We start from the raw sequence: 25,089 nt of genomic DNA on the forward strand, positions 1-25,089 counted from the left end.
AACCCTGCTTTCAACATTCTGCCATACTCTTGAATACTCTCTTTCCACCCCAGGTCCCAGGTCCTTCCAACACTCTCAATCTCACTTAATGAACAATTTATTCATTTGGTTAATCATTCATCTACCTGGCTGTTCCATGAACAGATTTGGAATGCTAGTGCTTTAACCCCAACTGACCCCCCATGCCTCTGTGTTCCTTCCTAGCTAGTCCTACAAGACTTCATTTTATCTTCCTAGCCATTCAGCAGAAACTTTATAAAACTGGGAGGAGTGCTGAAAAGGTAGTCCCATTAGAAACATCATTACTCTGACTAGTACATCCAAAAAGCCCCACCTAATTCACTGCATGGAGTTACATCTGACTCATAGCGACCCCTCCATGGGTTTCAGATGTGGTATCACTACAGATGTAGATTGCCTAATCTTCCTTCCAAGGAGTGGCTGGTGGGTTTGAACTGGCAGCCTTCTGGTTAGCAAACACCTTAGGCACTACACCACCAGAGCGCCTACTAGTATGTCCAGATGGTTAATATTTTGTCATTAAAAGGATCATTATTAGTTATTTATGTCCTCTATTTCAAACATTGTTTCTGTTTCAGAGCACACTGCTAAGAATATAAAGAATCACAAAATTTATCTCACTACCAGCAACACAGAGACATTATTGAACTCAAAAGAGGTATAGCCTACTGAAAATTCAGTGACCTGAGCATTGGATGGAGAGAATACATGTAATCACAAGATTTGGGGGCTAGGAAGAAGCTTAGAATAGTTTTGTCTATTTTTTTATTTCATAATAGAGGAAACTGAAGGCAAGGAAGATGAAGCCACTTATTTAAGATCTCACATGTGATTTGTGTCAGAGGCAAGGAATAGGTGCTTCTTCCTTAAGACCATATTATTTATTAATTAATTCCTATTTGCCACATGCCAATTATTCATCAGAAGTATTATTCATCTATAAGACTTCATTTTACCTTCATGGGTCTGTAACTCAGCTCTTCATCAGAAGAGAGAAATGCATAGGAAGCACCTGATTTTCTATTAGCTAAAATTGGGCTAAGCACCCAGACTTAATGAACAATTAAGATATATATGGATAGATAACCACACCAAACCCACTACCATTGAAACTATTCTGACTCATAGTGACCCGATAGGACAGAGAAGCCAGCCCCATAGAGTTTCTCAGGCTGTAAATCTTTATGGGCACAAACTGAATCATCTTTCACCTATAGAGTGGCAAGTGGGTGTGAGCTGCCAACTTTTGCTTAGAAGTCCAATACTTCAACCACCAGAGCTTCTTTACATATATGGTAGTTAAAGTTATGTGTCAACTTGGCTGGGGCATGATTTTGAGTGGCTTGGCAGCTGGATGTAGTTCTTTCCCATGATGAGATTATAATCACCTCCACAGTGGGCAGCTAAGCAGTTGAAGTGGAGTTAGCTTCAGGGTGTGGCCTGCTTCCAGTATATATGGAGAAGCTTTGGGAAGGATCTCTAGCTTTTTGGCACATTGGGTTGTTACATTTGGCTGAGTCTTCATATCCAATACCTGGACTTGACCCAGTGGCCTGTCATGTTGCTGATCTTGAGATTGTGCCACATTATCTGCTGGCTTTGGGTTTATCAGCCTCAGCAGCCAGCAGCTGCATGAGTTATAAGATGCCTCCAGTTCCAGAGGCCTAGAACGAGATGCAAAGCTGAAGCTCATGGTCAAGGGCCTTCACCCAGCCCCTAGAACCAGCACTTTGAATTTGAACTTCTAGCCTCCTAAACTGTAAGAGAATAAATTTCTGTTTGTGGAAGCTATCTATCTATGGGGTTTTTGTTATAGTAGCACTAGAGAACTATGACAGAATTTGGTATAGTCCCAGTGTGATGTCTGAAATTCCTGGGCTAGTACAACCTTTTGTGGCCACTGACGTAGAGGAATGAGCAGATCTCATTTCTTTTTCTTGGGGAAAGAATGGGTGAAACAAGAGAAAAGGAAGAAAATAACAGAGAACAGATAACCCCTCATCCAAGATGCTCCTTCAGCAGATATTAAGGATTCCTGAACTCAAGAACCCCAGGTATCTGATGACAGAGGGGAAAAAAGAGTCTTTAGAAATAATGGGAACTTTGAAAAGTCACTTCCTTAGGGTCTCCACAAATCCTTGTCCCTGGAAGTGCCAGCATGCACTAGTATATCACCCTGGTTTTCATGAAGCTCCTCCTTCCCCAACAGAAGATACTGCTGAAAAATAGACAATTTGCAGGCATGTCTCATCATTGTGGCAAAATATCAATACATCCTCTATGAATCTTTACTATTTTAACTTTAACTCTTTAACATTATTAACTAAGATTTGAAGTTATTCGCAAATGTGGTGCTGAAATGGTAAGCTGGACTAAAAAGTATCGATATGGTAAGGCAAAATAGAATTCACTCTTTAAATTCAGAGTTCTGATAATAAATAAAAGAGAAAGTAAAAAAAAGTAAAATAAATATAGGAATGGTAACTGGTTTATTAATTTGAATTTCATATTAATAAAAATTATTTTTAAGCACATCAATATAAATGAATTAGGCCTCATATACGTGAAATACATATTGGTTGTAGACAAATATTTTGGGGTTCTTACTTTTCTGATTCTATTTAATCTAATTTTGTTTTAAATACTTTTATGATTATATAATATTTGAATGACTGTATCACTTCTTTAACTTTTTCTTCCTCCTATATTCTTATAGTATCTTTTAACTTATTATTTATATGGTACATTCTCAGCACTGTATATAATAAAGATTCTTTAAAAATTAATTAGTATAAAATCTACAAACACTCGCCTAATCCACAGATTTTTTTTCCACTCTTAAAATCATCAGTTTCTGAATGAAAGCTTTATCATTCCTCTTTGATACCATTGAGATCTACAAGTTGGCATCCCTATCAAAACTAAAAACCAAAATTTTTTTGTCCTATATCTAGACTTCCTAGCTACTCTATATTTACAACAGCCTTTCCATAGCTGTTCATGGCTAGTAGAAATGCAAAAATCCAAAATAAAAAATTAATACAAATCATTTTTATAATTCAACATATTCATGGAAGCAGGCTGATCAGTAATAATACTTGATCTAAATTAAACTTCTAAGAGTTATGTATCTAATAATAATGTTCAGTTATTTACTGTTTATTATTATATCTGTTCATTTGATAATAGGAGCTGACAGTAACATCAGCTGTGGGCAAGGAAAGAAAAAGTTTAGCTATTTTTCTGTTTTTCCATAATTTTAAAATTTACTCACCGCCTCCAAAAGGTCCCCATATAACTCGGCGGATGGACTTCACCCAGTCTTCCATATCATTCTGGGTGCTCGCCATGAGGAGGTAGCTCTCATGATTTGCTGTCATCCGAACTCTATCGCCTCCTGTGAAAGACAATCACACATGAGCATGCATTCAGGCAAAGACTGGGACCATCAACCTCCTGGGGAATCCCTAGGACTGTGCCTAATGCAGAGACACCAGATCCCATGCCATGAGTTGGACATATTTTCCATTGTTTCAGAATGAGGGAAAAAATCTGCTCTAAAGGGAAGGACTCATATTTCCAGGAGAAAGCTGGAGGACAAATGTTATTCTGCAAACAAAGCCTGGCTTTTCGTCCTAGCAACAACCCATAGGCCTGCATTAACTCATAATCCAATCTATTTACATCAACTGCTGAGTAGTGGAAAAAGAAAAAAAGCCAAGTAAAAGGTGGAGAAGTTAGAAAAGTGGTCCATGCAGCTTGAATTTTAATTTAAAACAAGTGCTGGGCAGTCTGAGCACCACTTAGTGCACACACAGAGAAGCAATTAGGACATCACGGTTGAGTATGGGAGTTCTAATAAAGGGGAAAGAAACACATATAAAACAGTGACCCTTTTTATCCCCTTATCCTTGAAGTGCAGCCCCCCAGTCCCTCCACTCCATCCCCCTCTGATCATACCTTCAAGAGAGTAAAAAAAGAGCAAGGCAGGAAGAAGGAAGACTTGTCTGGACATCCAATACAGACCAATCAATAACCCCAGGTGGCCCCCACATCTGAGGAGAGCATTAGGAAACCTCTGTGGGGCCTCCATGCAAAAAGTTGATGATTTCTATTACTTCCTCCAAAGAACAATTCATCATCTTTGAAACAACAGATAATCTCTAGTATCACTATGAGTCAGAATTGATTCAATGACAGTGGGTTGTTTGTTGTTGTTGAATATCAAGTTTGAAATGCTAGAGTTTTGAAGTAGATGATTTAGTTTTATAGGATTTGTCAAAGGACATTTAAATTTGTCTGATGACTATTTTTCCCCCATTTACAAAACAGGAATAATCTTTTACGACCTTAAGACAGATACTGAAAACAGAGTGTTGTTCACAGAAGGAATAATTAAGACAACAGACTAGTCTAAAGTATATAACTAAATTCTGATAATATGTTTACATTATACTATCTTTTAAGGTGCTCAAATGATCTATCAACATTTAATTTTCACTAAATGTAAACTTGCAACCTTGGGTTGGATTAATCTTAATAGAAGTGTTTTGTTTGGTTAACATATTGCTATTGTTTGATTAGCTTTAAGTGAATCTGAATACCTTGATGAAGAGCTTGCAGGCCCTAAAAACAGACCTCACTACTCCCCATTCTTTCACATGCAACCTAATTCACACATAGTTCTGAAAGCTATGAGCAACCGAATTTGTGATTTTTGAATTTGATTCATATACTCTAAGTTGAGAAGTACAACTATCCTAGCTTTGACATACCTATAGAACAGAGAGAATAATGAAGTAACTTTAAACCAATAAGTTCAGCAACTGGAATCCAAGTTTTAAATTTTAATACAACTTACTGGGGAGGGAATGAGGAGGGACAATAGAGCATATCACATAGGTGTCCTAATGCATACAGACCTTTTTTTTTTTTTTTTCACTTTTCTTGTAGTAAAAACATATACACCAAGACATTCACTAACATAACAATTTCCACATTTAAAGCTCAGGGACACTGATGACATTTTTCATGTTGTGCCACCATCATTGCTATCCTTTTCCAATATATTCCAACATCATAAGCATAAATTCAATACCCTGCAAAAGAAAGCTTGTCCTTTCCCCCTTCTCCTACTTCGGGAAGGGAATATATATATATTTAACCTATTTAGGCATTTTCCCTCCTTTCCCTTCCCATCCCTGGTAACCAACAAAGAAATTTTCCTACCATATATAAACCTTTCCTTGATGTTTCATAAGAGTGGACTAAGTACAATGTCCTGTACTTTTCTATTTATTGAGTTATCCTTTTAATAAAGTAGTTTTCAATTTCAAGGCATGGTACCAGGCTCTTAGAACTAAGGATTACATACTAGAATGAATGACCTCTCCAATTAGCAGTAATTGCTCTTCTGTAATTGACTTCTTTCACTCAGCACAATGTCCTCCAAGTTCATCCACGTTATGAGGTGTTTGGCAGATTCTACATTATGTTTTAGTGTTGCATATTATTGCATTGTGTGCATGTACCACAGTTTGGTTATCCATTCCTCCATTCAGGGGTACTTAGGTTGTTTACATCTCTTTACTATTGTGAATAGTGCTGTGATGAACATGGATGTGCATGTATCTATTCCCTGGCTCTCACTTCTTTAGGATATATACCTAGTAATGGAATTGCTGGATAAAATGGTATTTCTATTTCCAACTTTTTAAGGAATCATCATACCGATTTCCACAGTGGTTGTATCATTTTACAGTCCCACCAACAGTGTACGAGAGTTCCAATCTCTCTATATTTTCTCCAGCATTTGTTATTTTATATCTTATTGAACTTTAGTATCAGTACTGGGGTGATATGGTATCTCATTGTTGTTTTTATTTGTATCTCTCTAATGGGTAATGATCACGACCTTTTCTTCATGCGTTTTTTGCCTGCCTGAAGGTCTCTGGTAAAGTGTCTGTTCATGTCTTCTGCTCATTTTTCAATTGGATTGTTTCTTTTTAAAAGTGGAGGTGTTGGAGTTTTCTATAAATTTTAGGAGTAAATCCTTTGTCATATGTCATTTCTGAATATTTTTTTTCCCAATCTGTAAATTCCCTTTTTACTCTTTTGGAGAAGCCTCTTGATTCCCATAAGAATTTAATTTTTAGAAGGTCCCAATCTTCTAGTTTCTGTTCTACTGCTTATGCATTTTGGGTTATGCTTGACAGTCTATTTGTGCCATAAATTAGGGCCTTAAATTTTTCCCTATTTTTTCATTGATGAACTTTATAGTTTTAGGTTTTACATTTAAGTCTTTGATCCATCTGGAGTTAGTTTTTGTGTATGGTGTGAAGTATGGATCTTGTTTAATTTTTCTGCAAATGGATATTCAGTTTTGCTAGCACCATTTGTTAAAAAGACTATCTGTTCCCCATTTAGTGGATTTCAGCCCTTTATCAAAGATCAGCTGACCATAGATGGAGGGATCTATTTCTGGGTTCTCAATTTTATTCTTGTTGTTGTTATTTGCCATTGAGTCGGCCCCGACTCCTAGCGACCCCTCCTTGGGTTTCCGAGGCAGTTATCACTATGGAAGTAGGATTGCCCAACCTTCCTTCCGAGGAGTGGCTGGTGGGTTTGAACCGCCAACCTCCAGGTTAGCAGTCAAGTGCCTTAGGCACTATGATATCAGAGCTCCTACTGGTCTACATATCTGTCATTGTACCAATACCAGGCTATTTTGACTATTGTGGCTATATAGTAGATTTTGACACCCAAGAGTGTGAGACCTCTTATTTTATTGTTCTTCTTCAATAATACTTTGCTTATCCAAGGTCTCTTTACTTTCCATATAAAATTAGTGATTGGTTTTTCCATGTTTTTAAAGAATATTGATGGAATCTGGATAAGGATTGCATTGAATGTATAGACTACTTTGGATAGTATTGACATTTTCACAGTGTTCAATCTTCCTACCCATGAGCATGGTTATGTTCTTCCATTTATGTAGATCTCTTATTACAGTTTCTTGAAGTGGTGTTTTATGGGTTTCTTTGTATAGGTCTTCCGTATTCCTGGAAATATTTATTCCCAAGTATCCTACGTTTTTGGTAGCTATTGTAAATGGTATTGATTTCCTTTTCAGAGACCTCTTTCCTGGTGTAGAGGAATCCAACTGTACAGACCTCTTTTATAAACAGAACCAGCCTTCTCACATCAGAGCGAATATCTCCCTACTAGAGAAACAACGATGTTGTTATGCCTCTAGGTCTCTTCTAAGTCAATCATTACTTTCAGAAATTTGTATCTGAAAAAAAGTAGCTTCAGGAGTCAGAGTCAGCTGGAATCACAATTCTACAGTTTTTTTTTTTTTTACTTTTTATTGTCTTCTGGGTGAAAGTTTATAGAGCGAATAAGATTTTTTTCAACAATTCACACACATTTTGTTTCATGTCATTGCTTGCAATCCCCTCAATGTATCATCACTCCTCTACTGCTTCTCTGTATTTCTTCTTCCATTCCTTCTTCTCTCCTAACCCTTTTTGCCTTCTGAAATTTGTCCTGGAGGAAATGCTGCTCTTTTTATCTCAACTGGTTGATTGTTCCAAGTAGTCTGCCTCTTCCTAGAGTTATTGTTCACCCTGTGTTGTTATTGTTGTTATGTGCCCTTGAGTCAGACTTGACTCATGGCAGCCCCTCCTTGGGTTTCCGAGGCAGTATAGAATTAGATTGCCCCATCTTCCTTCCGAGGAGTGGCTGGTGGGTTTGAACCACCAGCCTTCTGGTTAGCACTCAAGTGCCTTAGGCACTATGCTACCAGAGTTCCCGTTCACCCTGTAGACCTATCTATTGTTTGACTGAAAATTGAACTATAAGACTGAGTTCAGTTCCAGGTCCAAACAGTGACCAAGAGTATAATATCAGGGGTTCCACAAGTCTCTGTCCCAATAATAAGCCTAATCTTTTTTTTATGATTTGTAGTTTTGTTCCACATTTTATCCCACTCTATCCAGGACCTTCAAAATTGATACCTTTCAGAGCAGAAGGTGGTGGTGGGCAGGCACCATCTAGTTCTTCTGATTGCAAGGTTGTGTGGGGCTAAGGTTGACGTAGTCCATTAGTCCTTTGGTTTTGTGTCTTTGATTTTTGTCACTCTTCTTTGCTCCAGATGTGGAGAGACTAATAGTTGCACCCTAGATATCCGCTCACATTTCTATCTTATATTTACTATTTTACTTCTGGAATTATACTCTGAAATCTCTGCATCCTTAAGCATTCTTCAAAAAAGTAATACCTATATAGTACAAACTTGGTGAATTAAATGAAATAATGTATGTAAAACTACAGGCAATGTGATAGATTAAAGTAGAAATTGTATAAATACAAATTCTCTCTTATTTAATGGACTCCCAGCCCTCCCAATGCAGAAAGGACATATTAAATTAAATAGAGCTCATAAATATTATATCAAATGCTCAGGAAATAGTCAACCATACACAATACATACAATAAGGGACTTTGAAATGTTATCCTACTTTGATACATGTATTCATAACAATGTATATTACAATTATAAACTGCACATTCATGTAAATATATCACAAACTGATATGCATATGCATGGTTGTATGACATATGAGTGGCAGAGGTAACTAAATGAAAAAAGAAAAAATATTCATTTGGCATGGCACAGCACAAAACAATGTACTCTGATTCACAGTACTTGGCCAAAAAAGCAATAAAATAACATTTTGAAATCAGAATACTTTAAGTATTGGCTTTGCCTGAAGGATGCTTAGTAATTTGGACAGCAATATCCTGCTGTGTCACTCCCTGCCCAAGCAGAGGCAGCCTTAGTAATGAGAGTGAATGACAGCCACTAGAGTGTCATTCTGCCTGAAATTGGGGAAAAAAGAGAATGATAAGCACAAGCAGCCATTATCTTCTGACTTTTCATTTGCTTCTTTATCTCCTGTCAATAGTGCCATGTGTCTGACCCTGAATCTCATTTAGACTGCCAATCACAGACATGAAATCCCTTCTGTGGATTACACCCATGGATAGAGATCTTGATTGCTCAGTGTATTTGTTAATGAAGAAGAAAAAACAATGTGGAAAAACTTCTATGAGTTCTGATGGAAATAGACTCATTGCTAAGAATGTGATTAAAACAACTGGAGACATTTACATAAATATGAAATACATACTCTGCATTAAAAACTTGTGCCTGCTAACTGGAGAGTCATCCATTGTAGTGTATAACCCTCAGTTCTAAGAGCCTGGTATCATGACTTGAAATTGAAAACTACATTATTAAAATGGTAACTCAATAAATAGAAAAGTACAGAACACCAGTGCTCCTATCACAGAAATTAGAGCATAATGAATAGTCACCTCAAAATATATATACACACACATTCTGAAATTCTGCTTGAATATAAATACCTATGAAGTTTTTTGTTGTTGTTGTTTGTTTTTTTTTAATGTTATGTTAGATACTGCTCTGGTAGTGTAGGGCCTAAGGCACTTGACTGCTAACCAGAAGGCTGGTGGTTCAAACCCACCAGCCACTCCTCAGAAGGAAGGTTGGGCAATCTACTTCCGTAGTGATACTTGGATAGTGAAATTCAAGGAGGGGTGGCTATGAGTAGAGTCTGACTTGACGAAAAACAATAACAAGATAATGGTGACTTTGCACACATTTTACAGAGCACTGTGTATCAGTAAATTGTATACATTTTTTTTAGATGTTACTCATGTTGTATGTTGGTACTAATGCTTTGGTGCTAGTGTTAAAGTTTCAAGGATTTATGATTTTAAGTTAATTAAGAAGGTCGTAACATTCAATTATAATCATTTATACATAATTGAAAGTATGCACGTACATTTTTGGAATATTCTTTATTTTTGCTTTTGATATACATTATTCTTTCCCAAAGAAGGAGATTTTCCGAAATAATTACTTGGGTTTCTGAGGTGGTATCACTACAGAAGTAGATTGCCCAAACTTCCTTCTGAGGAGTGGCTGGTGGGTTTGAACTGCTGACATGATTAACTTGCAAAACTTAAAAAACAGATTAAGAACCATCTAATGAATTTAATAAATTATAAGAATACTGAATCTAAAGAAGTTTAAAGAAATTACATTAAGGAAATGCACAGTTAACTCAATAAAGAAATATAAACTAATCATATGAAAAGTTCATCTCCTCCAGTAATTACAAAACAAAACTTTGGAAAATAATATTTTTGATGAAAAAGTTTGCAAAGAATTTTTAAATTTTTAAGAGAATGTCAGAAGTGGTACTTATAGGAGTATAGGTAATATTCCTTATGATGAGATATTATGTAGCTAATAAAATATTACTGTGAAGAATGCTCATAATGTGTGTTTTTCTTACACAAAAGAAAACACAGATTTTATTTATGATATCTCAGTTTTCATATAGATTCAAAGCCAGAGAAATAAGATGATAAATAGAAATACACAAACTTAAAAAAAACATTTTATTGAAATATAATTATGTACAGTGAAATACGTAAAACTAAAGTGACATGGGCCAATGCGTTGTTGTTTTTTTTTTTTTTTGCAGTGTTCCCTCTCCTCCCCTCCCACCACTGGTAACTAACAAAGAAAGTTTCTTTCCATGTATAAACTTTTCCTTAACTTTTTTTTTTACAATAATGAACTATACTATATTTTTCCTTTTTGTAATTGACTTAGAAATACACAATCATTTTAATGGCAGTTATTTTTAATGGTAGGATTGGGAATTTTTTTCCTTGTTGTCCTTTTGTACTCTCTTGCATGTCCCAGATATTCAAGCATGTGTTATTTCCACATGTAATTATTCTGGGTGTTGTGCTGGAAAAATCAGAAAATAATTTTAAAAAATAATTAGAAAAAACCCAGACTATAATTTTATAATCAGAAAAATTGAAAAGAATAAATGATAAAAACTGTATGGTCATGAATGCAATAAACAGTAAGAAGTCAAGGTAAGCTAAAAAGTTACTGCTGTTGTTAGGTGCTTTCGAGTCAACTCTGACTTACTGTGATCCTGTGTACAATGGAGCAGAACACTGTCTGGTCCTGGGCAGCCTCACAATCCTTGCTATGCTTGAGCCCATCATTGTAGCCACTGTGTCGTCAATCCTTCTCTTTCAGGGTCTTCCTCTTTTTTGCGGACCCTTTACTTTACCAAACATGCTATTCTTCTCCATGGTCTAGTCCCTTCTGACAATATAACCAAAGTAGGTGAAACGAAGTCTGGCCATTTTTGCTTTTAAGGATCATTCTGACTGCACTTCTTCTGGGACAGATTTGTTAGTTCTTCTGCCAGTCCGTGGCATTTTCAGTATTCTTCACCAATAACACAATTCAAAGGGACAAACTCTTCTTCAGTCTTCTTTATTCCTTGTCCACATGCATATGACTCAACTAACTCACTGCCATCAAGTCAGCAGTCAGAGCCAACTCATAGCGATCCCTCCTTGGGTTCCCAAGGCTGTATGACTACGAAAGTAGATCACCAAAGAGTGGCTGATGGGTTTGAACTACCATCTTTCTGGTTAGCAGTCAAATGTCTTAGGCACAACTGAAAATACCATGGCTTGGGTGAGGCACACCTTTAGTCTTCAAAGTGATGTCATTACTCTTTAACACTTTAAAGAAGTCCTTTGCAGCAGAAAGCCCAGTGCAATAATGTCCTCTGATTTCTTGACTGCTTTTTCCATGGGTATTGATTGTGGATCCCAGTGAAATGAAATCTTTGGCAACTTCAATCTTTTCTCCACGTATTATGATGTTTCTTATTTGGCCAGTTGTGAAGATTTCTATTTTCTTTATGTTGAGATGTAATCCATACTGAAGACTGTAGTCTTTGATCTTCATGAGTCATCTTTATTTTCAGCAAGCAAGATTGTGTCATCTGCATAAGATTGTTAATGAGTCTTTCGCCAATCCTGATGCTGTGCTCATACAGTCCAGCTTCTCATATTATTTGCTTAGTATACATTGATGAAAGGATACAACCCGCATGTACACCCTTCCTCATTTTAAACCATGCAGTATCCCCTTGTTCTGTTCAAACGACAGCCTCTTGGTCTATGTACAGGTTCCTCATGACCACAATGAAGTGTTCTGGAATTCCCATTCTTTGCAATGTTATCCATAATTTGTTATGATCCACACAATCAAATGCAATTGCACAGTCACACAGTTAAAAGTCTTTCTGTTACTCTTTGCTTTCAGCCAAGATCTATCTGACAACAGCAATAATATCCTTCATCTCTCATCCTCTTCTGCATCCATCTTGAATTCCTGGCAGTCAATACATTGCTGCAACCTTTTTTGAATTTTCTTCAGCAAAAGTTACTTGTTGTGATGTTAATACTATTTGATAATATCCACATTCTGTTTGATCACCTTTCTTTGGAAAGGGCACAAATATTGATCTCTCCCAGTCATTAAGCCAGGTAGCTATCTTCCAAATTACATTCCATAGGTGAGTTAAGTGTCTCCAGTGCAGCATCCATTTGTTAAACATGTCAATGGGTATTCTATCAACTCCCAGAGCCTTGTTTTTTGCCAATTCCTTCAGTGCATCTTGAACTTACTTCCTTCAATACCATTGGTTCTTGATCATATGCTACAACTTGAAACAGCTGAACATCAACCAGTTCTTTTTGGTGTAGTGACTCTTTGTATTTCTTCCATCTTCTCTTGATGTTTCCTGAATCATTCAATGTTTTGCCCATAGAATCATTCAATATGGGTAACTCCAGGCTTGAATTGTTTTTTTCAGTCCTTTCAGCTTGAGAAATGCTGAGAATGTTCTTCCCTCTTTGTTTCCTAACTCCATCCTTCCAAAAAGACAAACTCACTGTCATTGAGTCAGTTCCAACTTGTATGACCCCCTCCTTGTGTTTCTGAGGCAGTAGCTCTACGGAAGTAGATTTCCCAGTTTTCCTTTCAAGGAGTGGTTGGTTGGTGGGTTTGAACTGCCAGCCTTCTGGTCAGAGTCAAATGCCTTAGGCACTATGCCACCAGAGCTCCAACCTCAGGTGCTCATTTTCCAGCACTATTGCTTCACTGGTATTCATAAAGTTTTCCAGTAATATATGAGACAGTGTTTCATTGTTATTTGTAAGATTTTCAGTGGCCAAATTTTTTCTGAAGTGAATCACCCCATCCTTCTTCCCAATCTGTTTTAGTCTGGAAGCTCCTCTGAAACCATTCACAATGGGTGACCCTGCTGGTTTTTGAAGCACTGGTGGCATAGCCTCCAGCCTTACAGCAAAAGCAACCCACCACAGTAAGACAAACTTACAGAGAAGTGGGAGCTGAAAGATAATCATCACTAAAGTCACTCAGTGCTGCTTAAAATTTTTCACTTTGGATTATCTGTAGTTTATCTATAAATCCTCCCTCTTTCTCCAGATATTGACCACTGAGGGTATCCTTAATTGAAGATTTGTGACATCAGACCAGCATTGCTCAGAGAGCAGACTATGCCATGTAACTAGAACTTTTTAGGTGGGGAAAGAGATTATTACCATTATGTGCATTATCTTTCTAAAAATATGTGTCCACAGAATGTTTTGTTGGGTTTATTATGTGAAAAATTAAAAAAATTGTCACCCCAGTAAACTTTTGTCATTTTACCTTGATGGAAAGTAATTGTAAATTATTGATAAAATTACCAATTACAAACAAAATAACTTATCAGAAGTGATGTATTTATGTCTGTGTCATTTTGAGGAAACACAATTTAAAGCTACATAGTGAATATTTACATTGCAATATAAGTTGTCTGAGGGAAACTGAGGTCATACACGCTTGATTAGTTTCCAAGCAGAGTTTATATCTGGTTCGTGACTTGAGGACATTTCAGTGAGCACCTCTAATGCTGTTAATAATTTCAAGAATGAAATATTTCCTCATTCCCAATTACAAATCAGGCCAAACTAGACATATTGTACTATGTACTATCCACTTTATTATAGCTTACAGAATAATATTTTAATGTTCTAAACACCTTTCTGAATTTCCATTTATATAACTGTAAGCTCTTGTTTTCCTTAAGCATTACTTCCCTCGAAAGTTAGGTCTTTGCTGGTAATGGGACCTAACGAGAAATTGCAAGATTTAAAATGAAATCTGAAAACTATCAGTGGAAAATCACTGAGATGGAAAAACATTTCTACCATTATACAGAGAATGGCACTTGGAAAACAATCAGCCTTATGTGAAATACAAACAACATATAAGCTTCCGTAGTTCCTATCTCTGCTCAATAAGTAACAATGAAAATAATGATATAGTACATAATTCACTAAAGAGGCAAGAGAATAAATTGGTGTAGCACATTCAAAATCATTTTAATTTTTTTTCATATTAAGTTTTGCGCATTATGGAGATTTAAGAGTTTTGGTATTCTTTATTAATTTTTTCAAGTATTTCTTTCCCATAAGTTAGTTTCTAAAATATCAAAAGGGCATAATTTTAATATTTGAATAGTTGTTGTTATTTGCCGTCGAGTCGGACCCGACTACTAGTGACCCCTCCTTGGGTTTCTGAGGCGGTGTATCTACGGAAGTAGATTGCCCAACCTTCCTTCTGAGAGTGGCTGGTAGGTTTGAACCGCTAGCCTTCTGGTTAGCAGTCAAGTGCCTTAGGCACTATGCTAACAGAAAGTTACATTATCTTGCAATGAAATTTTTGAGTACTTTAAAATCTTTAAACTAGAAAATGAAAATTAATTAAAGGCCCAGTGGCTGTAACTATTCTGTTTTATGAGTACCATCTAACAGTAATAATACTAAATGTTGCTTTGCATTCTAATAAAATAATGCCATATTTTAACTTCAAGAGTACTTTACAATAGTGTTTTACATATCTCCTGTATACTCAATTACATCATAATCTCTCTGTAAGAAAGAATCTGTGCACACACATAGCTAGTTTATGCCTAATCAAAAAGTAGCCATAAATTAACACTCATTAATCAATTATAGTTTGCTTGTACCCACCAATTATGATAGATTTCTAAGAATTAAATTTAGAAATTATTTGTTAGGAGTCTATTTTACTACAGATAAATGAAGCATCAGCCAGAAAATTTTATATTGTATAAGTTAGGTTTGACTTATCTTTCCTGAAGCTTCACTATAAAAATCTTTTAAATATGTGAATGTGAACATTAGAGCAAAAATAATGCCTTGATCAAATTTTAAATACAAAAAATGTGCTTAAAAGAAGTATTGCAATGTAGTTGAGAGTCCGCACAGTGAAAGTTGAGTTCCCGGTTCAAACCCACCAGCCACTCCTCAGAAGGAAGGTTGGGCAATCCTACTTCCCTATTGATACTGCCTCGGAAACCCAAGGAGGGGTCGCTATGAGTCGGGCCCACTGACGGCACATAACAACAACAACAACAACAACAACAATTTGTCACTTATCTGTGAGATCCATCATCTTTAAGAGGGTATTCATAGCACCTTCCAAATAGTGTCATTTTGAGTTAATTGAAGATCCCTGGGCACCTCAACAGTTTTTACTCACCTAGTAATCTAAAGGTTGGCAGTTTGAGGCCACCCAGCAGCATACAGAAGAAAGGTCTGATGATCTGCTTTCATAAAGAGTACAGCCGAGAACCCTAGGTAGTAGCTCCACTCTGTAACACACGGCGTCGCCATAACTTGGAAATGACTCAACAGCAATAGCTTTGGTTTGGTTTTTTAGAGTGAATACCATCGAGTACTTCAAACAGTGCTTGGGACATTATATACATTGCTGTTGCTATTATTCCCATGTATAGCAGTTTGAATTCTCATTTTTTTCCTTTTTAAGTATTTTTAAATACTTAAAAGTTTAATATTTTTAAAAGCAAGAAGACAGATTACTTTTTAAAAAATACATTTTTTTTCTGAATATATTTGTAAAGAAAGTCTTTTTACATAGCTACAACTGTTAATTTATTTTTCAACTCTAAATTTCATATATTTGTCATATTTTTAAAAAGCATAATTGTAATACATTTACTTTTTTTTTTTTTAACTTTTTATTGTGACTTGGGTATAAGTTTACAGAGTAAATCAGTTTTCCATGTAATAATTCATACCCATTTTATTTTACGTCATTGATGACAGTCCCTTTGTGCTAATTAAGATTCTGTGTAAATTTGTCTAGACCACGATTCTAAGTGGTGTAAGTAGTTTTTGAGTCCATGATGAGATGCACTATGAGCAGCCATAGTTGAAAGAGAGTTTCCTCTGAGGTGTAGTTTGCTTCTAATATCTATGTGCATGTCCTGGAAAAATTTTGAAACTTTCTCCTGGATCTGGATCCTATATCTAGCTTATCATCATCTGGTTTTGGAGCTAAATAAATGGCCTGCCATATTTCCTGCCGATCTTGGAATTGTTGCCCTTGCAGACTGCGAGCCAACAATCTTCCATTTTACCTGCTCATGTAAGATTCTCATCATCCGCAGAAGTCAGCAGCCTGCTATACTGCCTGCTGATCTTGACTTTGTCAGCCCCTGCAGCTGTGTGAATCAGGAAAAACCTCCAGCTTGACATCTGACCCACGAATTGGGACTTGCCAGCCTCTACAACTGTGTGAGCCATTTCTCTGAGATATAAATTTCTCTCTATATAAGTTTTACTGGTTTTGCTTCCCTACGGAATTTAGCTTAAGATGTCCCTCAATGTAACATCACCACTCCCACTTCTGTCCTAATCCTTCCTGCCTTCTGAATTGTGTCCTTAGGCAAATACTGCTCTTTTGATCTCAAATGGTTGATTGTTCTAAGGAGTGCATACCTCCCTAGTGTTACTGTTCACCTTGGAGATGTGTAAGTGTTGTTTGGCTCTGTCCTGAGCAAAGAAAAGTGAAGAAAATGAAAGACATATGGAAAAATTAATTCAAAGGACAGATGGACCACATAAACCTCAGCCTCCATGATACTGATACCAGAAGAACTAGATGGTACCTACCTACTACTACTGACTTCTCTGAAGGGGATTACATTAGGAGGTCTTCAATAGAGTAGGAGAGAAATGTGGGCCAAAACTCAAAATCAAGTAAAAGACCAGCCTTAGTGGTCTGATAGAGACTAAAGGAATCCCTGAGATTATGGCTCTTGGTCACCCTTTGGACCTGGAACAAAATTTTGGCTCAATTTTCAGCAATATGTTTACTTTCAGGTGATTAATGAAAACTTCAAAATTTCAAACTGGCAAATTTTTAAATTCTAATAATGTTCACATTATTTGAAACTTACTCTTTCAAAAAACATATTGTTTCTGCTTGGCATGCTTAGTATAACATCATTTATTGTGCTTTAGATTTCTGTTTTCCAGATTACACTGTGTAGACATTAAGATCTCAATTTAAGTCCAACATAATATTTTGATTTTTGCTTATATAAAATACTCAGACTCTATTCACTTTCTTTTCAATATCTAATTATATGTTTCTGATTGAATTTTCTGAGAACTAAAAGTAGAACATTTCCTTGGCAGTGTCACAGTATCTAGAATTTATGTCTTTTAATTTAGCTTAGTTTAGTAGAAAGAGAGGAAGGCCTTCAACGAGATGGATTGGGGTGGCTCCAACGATGGGCTCAAGTATAGCAAGGATCAGGCAGTGTTTTGTTCTACTGTGCACGGGGTCACTGTGAGTTGGAAATGACTCGACGGCACCTAGCAACAACAGTTTAGGTGGGGAGACTAATGAACTTAAAATATTATCTGATTGATACAGGAGGAAGGTAAGTAGAATAGATGATGTTTACATTTAGATCAGTGTTCCTCCAACCATGACGGTCAGGGTGAAAATTGTAGACAGCAATAACCTACAACTTTTAGTACATGGAATACTTATTCATACACAGAGAAACAAGGCAGGAAGTTTGTTGATCCACAGGAACCTAAAATTAATACCGCTTTTCTGTCAGGAAAGACATAAGTCTTTTAAAGACATAAATGATGACTTGAATATTAAGGAAAATTAGTGAGGAATATATGAATTCTTAAGGGGCTTAAAAATAAAAATAGGAAGCCCTGAATAACTTAAAAACTGGACAAAAAGTACTTTACATAGTAGAGAAATATTTCAGAGTTTTATCGAACTTTATACTCCATAAACATGTTGATAAACCCTCTAGTGAATGCTCCTCCGAGTGATGGAACTCTTCAGAGTTGATATCCTGGCGGATAGGACACAGCATCAACACCACCCTGGAACTTGTTAGAAGTGAAAATTCTTAGGCCAAAAACCCAGACCAAGTAAATCAGAAACATTAGATGTAGGGGCCAGTAATCTGTGTTTGAAGAAGCCTGTTAGGAGGTTCTGACACATGGTAAAGTTTGTCCATTTAATGGCAACTAACAACAACAATTCTCATAAATAGAATTTGCAATTGCAGGCAGAGACTATAAATGTTAAAACTCGCATATTTCAACCCACTTATCCTATTATTTTGTATCCATGTCTTCTACTTTTAGTGACAGCCATTCAGCCAGAAAGTACTGAGCTCTAAAACTATGGATCCTGTGACTTATCTAATTGCTTGTTTGAAGTGTAAATGATTAATACTCTGCAACTAGTTTTTCAAGGACATGTCATTCAAGTTGGGATCACTGAGTTGAACAAATCTGTGGGCTTCATGCATTAAAGATACCATACTTTTCTAAGAGCAAATATTAGGATTGCTTTTTTAAAAATTGTTTGAATACAGATTTGTTGAATATGAATATTTTTGCCTAATGCCCAGAAGTGTCATGAGTTAAACAGAACACTGAATTTTGGGAGGCACACCTCTTTTGAAGATGTAGATTAGAATGTTGAAATCTTTTTTTAAAAATTCTCTTTTACCCCACTCTTTTGATTGTTTTTGATTACTAAAAATCTATAATACTACTGATAATAAAATCACAATATTGTAGAATGAGTTTTGGTTCACAAATTACTTTTACATTCCCTGATTCAATTGTTTTATTATAATAATCCTGTGCTGTAAAATACAGAATTTATTCCTTTATTCAACATATATTTTAAACACCTGTTATGTACCAAACACTAATCTAGTTTGTGAGGAAAGGACAGTGAACAAAGCAAAACCTGCATTTCAGGGGTAAGCTATTGACTGAAGATGGAGATTTGGAAGTCATCAGTGTTATGGTATTTAAAGTTCCCCAGAGAATACTGCATGTAGAACAGAGAAAAAGAAATTAAAGAATTGAACTTGGGGAATATTCTAACATTTAGTGACTGGGCAAAAGAAGAGGAATCAGCAAAAGTAGACTGAGAAGTGAGGTAGGAAGAGAAACAAGAGAAAGTTGTGTCTCAGAAGCTGAATAAAGAAATTGATCAGCTGAGTCCAATGAGAATCAAATAAGGTGAGGATTTGGTAGACCACTGGGTTAGGAAAAATAGAGGTCACTGGATCAAGTAACATAGGGATCATTGGATTAGGTAACATGGGATTTATTGATGACCTCGAAAGAGCTACTTCAACTGGCTAGACCAGCATAAAGAAAGTAGTGACTGGAATGAGTTCATAAGTTTATGGAGGAGAGAAAATAAATAACCAGTATAAACTCTTCTAGGCATTGTAGTATATAGAGGAGCAGATAAATGGAGTAGTAGTGGATGGGTAGGCATCTTGTGACCAAAGTGGGGTTTATGATGAGAACCAGGGGCAGGGAGAGTTTGTAGCAGAATTCTCACCTTCCATGCCAGAGACTTGGGCTAGATTCCCAGCCAACGCACCTCATGTGCAGCCACCACCTGTCACTAGAGGCTTGAGTGTTGCTATGATACTGAACAGGTTTCAGCAGACCTTCAAGACTAAGATGGACTAGGAAGAAATAGCTAGTGATCTATTTCAAAAAGTCAGTCAATGAAACCCCATGGATCCTAACAGTCCGATCCATGACCTATTATGAGGATGGTGCTGGACTGGGCAGAATTTCATTGTGCATTCCATTCGGCTAACTTGACAGCAGCTCCCAGTAACAATAACAACAACAACATGAGAACTACATTCATCCCTCACTTATTGACATGGCTAGATTCCAAAGACCAGGTTGTTATGCAAATCAGTGTTAAGTGAAAATGGAAAATAACCACATCAGATCACAAACTAGAGGATGACTATGCCATTACATAACTGCCAGATTATGTCATTACATAATGGCAAACCTCTGAGAACCGTGATGCCAGCAAATTGACATATTACCTTAACTATCTCAGCCAGTGTTACTCTCATCTTGCACCTTGGCATTTTTATTGTGCAAAATAGTTGGACAGGACAAAGATGAGTCAGTCTGCTTCTGTAAAGATTTCTAGCTTTGAAAATTCTATGCAGCAGTTTTACTCTGTTCTATAGGGTCACTATAGAGTAGTCATTATGAGTTGGAATCAACTAGATGGCAGTGGGTATAAGAGAGTTCTTTGCTTTTACTATCATTTAGTGTCAATCTGGTTAATGAGATCAGAGTCATTATAAAGAGATTTTCATGAATGTTTTAAAAAATAATTACATAATTTTAGTTAAGATTAAGTAAGCAAGTGAATGAAAATTGAAATTCTTCCTGAAAACTGATTCTCAATAACCATTTTCAGGCAACAGGAAACATACAAATACAGCCTTACGTTAAAAAGCTATTCATAACAAATGAGAACCATCTAAAGATTCATAATATTGAAAAATCTTAAAATATTCAGGAACTCCTTCCCACTCCTCAAATATTCTGCAACAACTTCTAAAACCTTGTTGTTGTTATGTGCCATCGAGTCGGACCTGACTCAGCGACCCCTCCTTGGGTTTCCCATGCAGTATCACTATGGAAGTAGATTGCCTACCCTTACTTCCAAGGAGTGGCTGATGGGTTTGAACCACCAGCCTTCTGGTTAGCAGTCGAGTGCTTCCGTAATAATTATACTTATCAAACTGACATAGAAAATCCATTCAGGACAATAAACTGTTTAAAATTCTTATTATCACACACTTATCAACAAATATACTGAAAAAAAGTCACCCAGCTTCTACATGATCTTTAGTTATGAATCCAAATGAGAACTTCTTAAAACTACAGAGGAAAAACTTCTAGAAAAAGCTGCCAGATGTTTTACATTGTAGTAATTTCTTGTTATGTATTATCGTTCATATCTAGTACAAATATCTACTTCTTTGAATTCCTAAAATGCTCTAAATTTCTAGACACCTGCAATAAATTACAATTTGATCCTGCCCACTGATAGGATGATGCTGTGCATCTCATAATTTTAGATTGAGGGGTAATCAGCCAGAATCCACAGGTCAATTCAGTCCAGTATACAATAATTAATTAACATTTAATGAACACCCATGGGAGTATGCAACAGTGTTAGAAGTGAGTAAATTAGTCACTGTTTGGGGGCATCTTATCTGATTCACATATAATTATCAATCCAAATCCACTAAACTCTGAACACTGATTATCTGACTGATGAACATATTATTAAACTAAAGACCAGATTCCTAAATAACACCCAAGAAAAAGTAGTAGTTATTTTGTTGTTGTTGTTGTTTTCTTTTAGATATAATAGTAGGAAGCCACTAAAGAGGTAATAGATATTTGTTATCTTTCCTGATCTTATCTACAGGGAAGAGAAAGGGTGTAAAAGAAATAAATATACACACACCTCAAGATAGAAGAAGAAAACCATATAGAGCCAATTATTTACTGAAGAGAAATGGCTTGTAAATGAAAGCAAGATTAAATCAAGGTTGCTGGGTTTCTCTTCAGTAGAGTCCAAAAACACCTCAGAGTTAGCAAACTTAATACTTTAGATAATGGAAAACCCTTACTCTATTCAGAAGAGCTGAAGGAAGCAAGATTGTTTGCAACCTTTAACTTCAACACAAGATCTAGAATTATCAATTATATTACATGATTATAATACTTATTGAAAGATATTTGTTGAATAAATGAATAGAGAATTGAATAATTACAGGGTTCCATTCACTAAAAGTCTTTTTTATTGCTCTTTAATATCCACACAAGCTAAACCCAATATAAGATGCAAATCAAGTAGGAAAGACCTCTTGATGGTTTTTAACATACTAAAAACTAGAAGTGAGCAAAGGCAGGGGCATGATTTAATACAAAATTAGATGCCAGCAAAAAACAATCATAAAAAGTGATAGTGGGATTGTATAACAAATATATATGATCCCCCCCAAGAGCTAAGTTATATGTCTCCAAGTTGCAAAAGTTATTTTGCTGATGTTTTTGTTTGATCATTTGTTTCTTTGCTTGTTTTCTTTCTTTCTTTCTTTTTTAGCCTAATAACACGTTAATACTTTGCAGTCCCAGAATAAGAATTTGGAATCATTAGTTTCTGAGCACAAAAAGAGTGCTCCTAATAACCAGACAAAATATGCTCTGCTTTATATTACACTATCTCATTTAATCTTCACATATAACTGGATGAGGTAGCAATGACACTGTCCATTTTAAAGAGTATAAAATTGAGGGGGTTCTTTCATTCCCCAACATCACATAACTAGTCAATGTCAGAGTTGGGGTTTGAATAGGCTCCTGTTTAACCCAAAGCCCAATTTTTTTTTTTTCCATTATTCTTGGTTCCTTCAGAGTCATGCTATGCTTTTTCATGGAGTTCTCTCTGCCCAGTTTTCTCTTCTTTCTTTCTTCATCTAATCTTTAAAGATCTTACCCAAGTAAAGTTGGTCCCTCCCTTCCTGACTGTCATTATCACTTTGTATACATTTGTGATATAGCAAGTTCTCCTATTATTTTAGGATCTCTGGTAGCATAGTGCCTAAGGCACTTGACTGCTAACCAAAAGGCTGGTGGTTCAAACCCACCAGCCACTCCTTGGAAGGAAGGTTGGGCAATCTACTTCCACAGTGATATTACCACAGAAACCCAAGGAGGGGTCGCTATGAGTCAGATCCAACTTGATGGCAAATAGCAACAACAACAACAACATGGCTTGGGGCAGGTTCACCTTAGTCCTCAAAATTATATCTTTGCCTATATTTCCTAATATAAACAGAAGCTTCTTTATATTTGAGAGCTCTGGTGGTGTAGTGCCTAAGGCATTTGACTGCTAACTAGAAGGCTGGAGGTTCAAACCCACGAGCCACTCCTCAGAAGGAAGGTTGGGCAATCTACTTCTGTAGAGATACTGCCTCAGAAACCCAAGGAGGGATTGCTATGAGTCGGATCCAACTCGTTTGCTAACATCTATCAATGTATTTGATAGTGAATGCTTTGAGAGCTGGAACAATTCTCACTTAAGTCTATAATTTCATAATTATCACAGTGCCTTGCATTCAATAAATGCTCCATAACTGCTGTTTGTCTTTTTAAATAAATTAGTTAGTGTAATATAAAGCAGCCACCACCACTCCATCATACCTTGTATCCTACAATATACCCTCTAGGATTCATCGAGCTTATGCTTCATTAGAACCACCATTATTCCTGGTTGGGTTGGTCTTGGGCTCCAGACTTTCCTTTTTCCTTCATTTTGTTAGTTGCTGCTGAGTCAGGTTCAATTCATGGAGAATCCTGTGTGCAGAGTAAGACTGCTCCATAGGGTTTTCAAGGCAGTGATCTTTTGGAACAAGATAGCTAGTCCTGTTTTTCAAAGCTCATTGGAACTTCCAATTTTTCAGCTAGAACCTGAGCATTTTACCATTTGTGCCACCTAGAATCATTTTTCTGTGCCCTATTCCCAGTTGTTTTTAGGTGCCATTGGGTCATCTCTGACTCATAGTGACCCTAGGCACAGCAGAACAAAACACTGCCTGGTCCTGAGCCAGCTCCATGATTCTTGCTATACTTGAGCCCATTGCCGCTGCCACCATATCAATCCATCTCCTTGAGGGCCTTCCCCTCTTACGTTGACCTTCCACCTTACCAATCATGACATCCTTCTCCAGGGAATGGTCCCTTCTGACAACATGAACAAAGGTGAGATGAAGTCTGGCCATTCTCGCCTCCAAGGAGCATTCTGGCTGCACTTCCTTCAGGACAGATCTGTTAGTTTTTTTAGCAGTTGACAGTACTTTCAGCATTCTTTGCCAACACCACAGCTCAAAAGCATCAATTCTTCTTCCACCTTCTTTATTCACTGTCCAGCTTTCACATGTATATGAGGCAATTGAAAATACCATGGCTTGTGTCAGGCACACTTTAGTCTTCAAGGAGAAATCTTTGCTCTTCAGCGCTTGAAAGAGGTCCTTTGCAGCTGATTTTCCCAGTGCTATACATCGTCTGATGTCCTGACTGCTGCTTCCATTGGTGTTGATTGTAGAACCAAGCAATGTGAAGTCTTTGACAATTTCAATCTTTTCTCCATTTATCATAATGTTGTTTGTAGGTCCAGTTGTGAGGATTTTTGTTTTCTTTATATTAAGATGTAATGCATACTTCACACTATATTCTTTGATCTTTATCGGTAAGCATTTCAAGTCATCCTCACTTTCAGCAAGCAAAGTTGTGTCATCAGCCTATCACAGGTTGTTAGACCTATTCCCAGGTAGTTAAATAAATCAATATATATAATGTAAGTATTAATTACTAATATGATGCTTCTGACTCCAATTGTTAATTGTTTGCAATATTAATTAGTTATTGTGGTGTTAATAGTTAATGTGATACTTTGACTTTTATAGCAAGCACCTTCTGAAGTCTTAATACTAGAAACTACAAGCAGCATTGGACAGTGTCAAAGAGCTCCAAATCAATCCTTGAATTCTATTTACTGGTTCTGTGGCTTTAAGTATATTGTTTAGCCTGTGTGAGTCTCAATTTGGATGCCAGTGCCTAGATGATAAAGATCCCTGGTGGTGCAGTGTTTACAGTGCTTGGCTGCTAAACCAAAAGTTGGTGGAAAAAACTCACCAGCTACTCTACAGGAAAAAAGATGTGGCAGTCTACAGGTGTAAAGATTACAGTGTAGGAAACTCTATGGGGCAGTTCTTTTCTGGTGAAAGAAAAGAAAAGTGATCCCACAGAATGTGGCAATTATAGAACAATATCATTAATATCACA

General features: G+C 36.5%; 1 protein-coding gene across 1 annotated transcript in view; it reads right to left on the reverse strand.

The window, feature by feature from the left end:
• The window catches only part of ARHGAP24 (Rho GTPase activating protein 24), a 704,555-nt gene that overhangs the window by 95,796 nt on the left and 583,670 nt on the right, over positions 1-25,089 (reverse strand). The window contains exon 3 of the mRNA XM_007948828.2: positions 3,296-3,418. Within this exon, the coding sequence (XP_007947019.1) occupies positions 3,296-3,418 (123 nt within the window). The remainder of the gene's footprint in view (positions 1-3,295; positions 3,419-25,089) is intronic.

This window comes from Orycteropus afer, unplaced genomic scaffold (genome assembly GCF_000298275.1).
Source record: "Orycteropus afer afer isolate SDZICR_OR568_19922 unplaced genomic scaffold, OryAfe1.0 scaffold00227, whole genome shotgun sequence".
In the NCBI taxonomy this organism is placed as follows: domain Eukaryota; kingdom Metazoa; phylum Chordata; class Mammalia; order Tubulidentata; family Orycteropodidae; genus Orycteropus; species Orycteropus afer.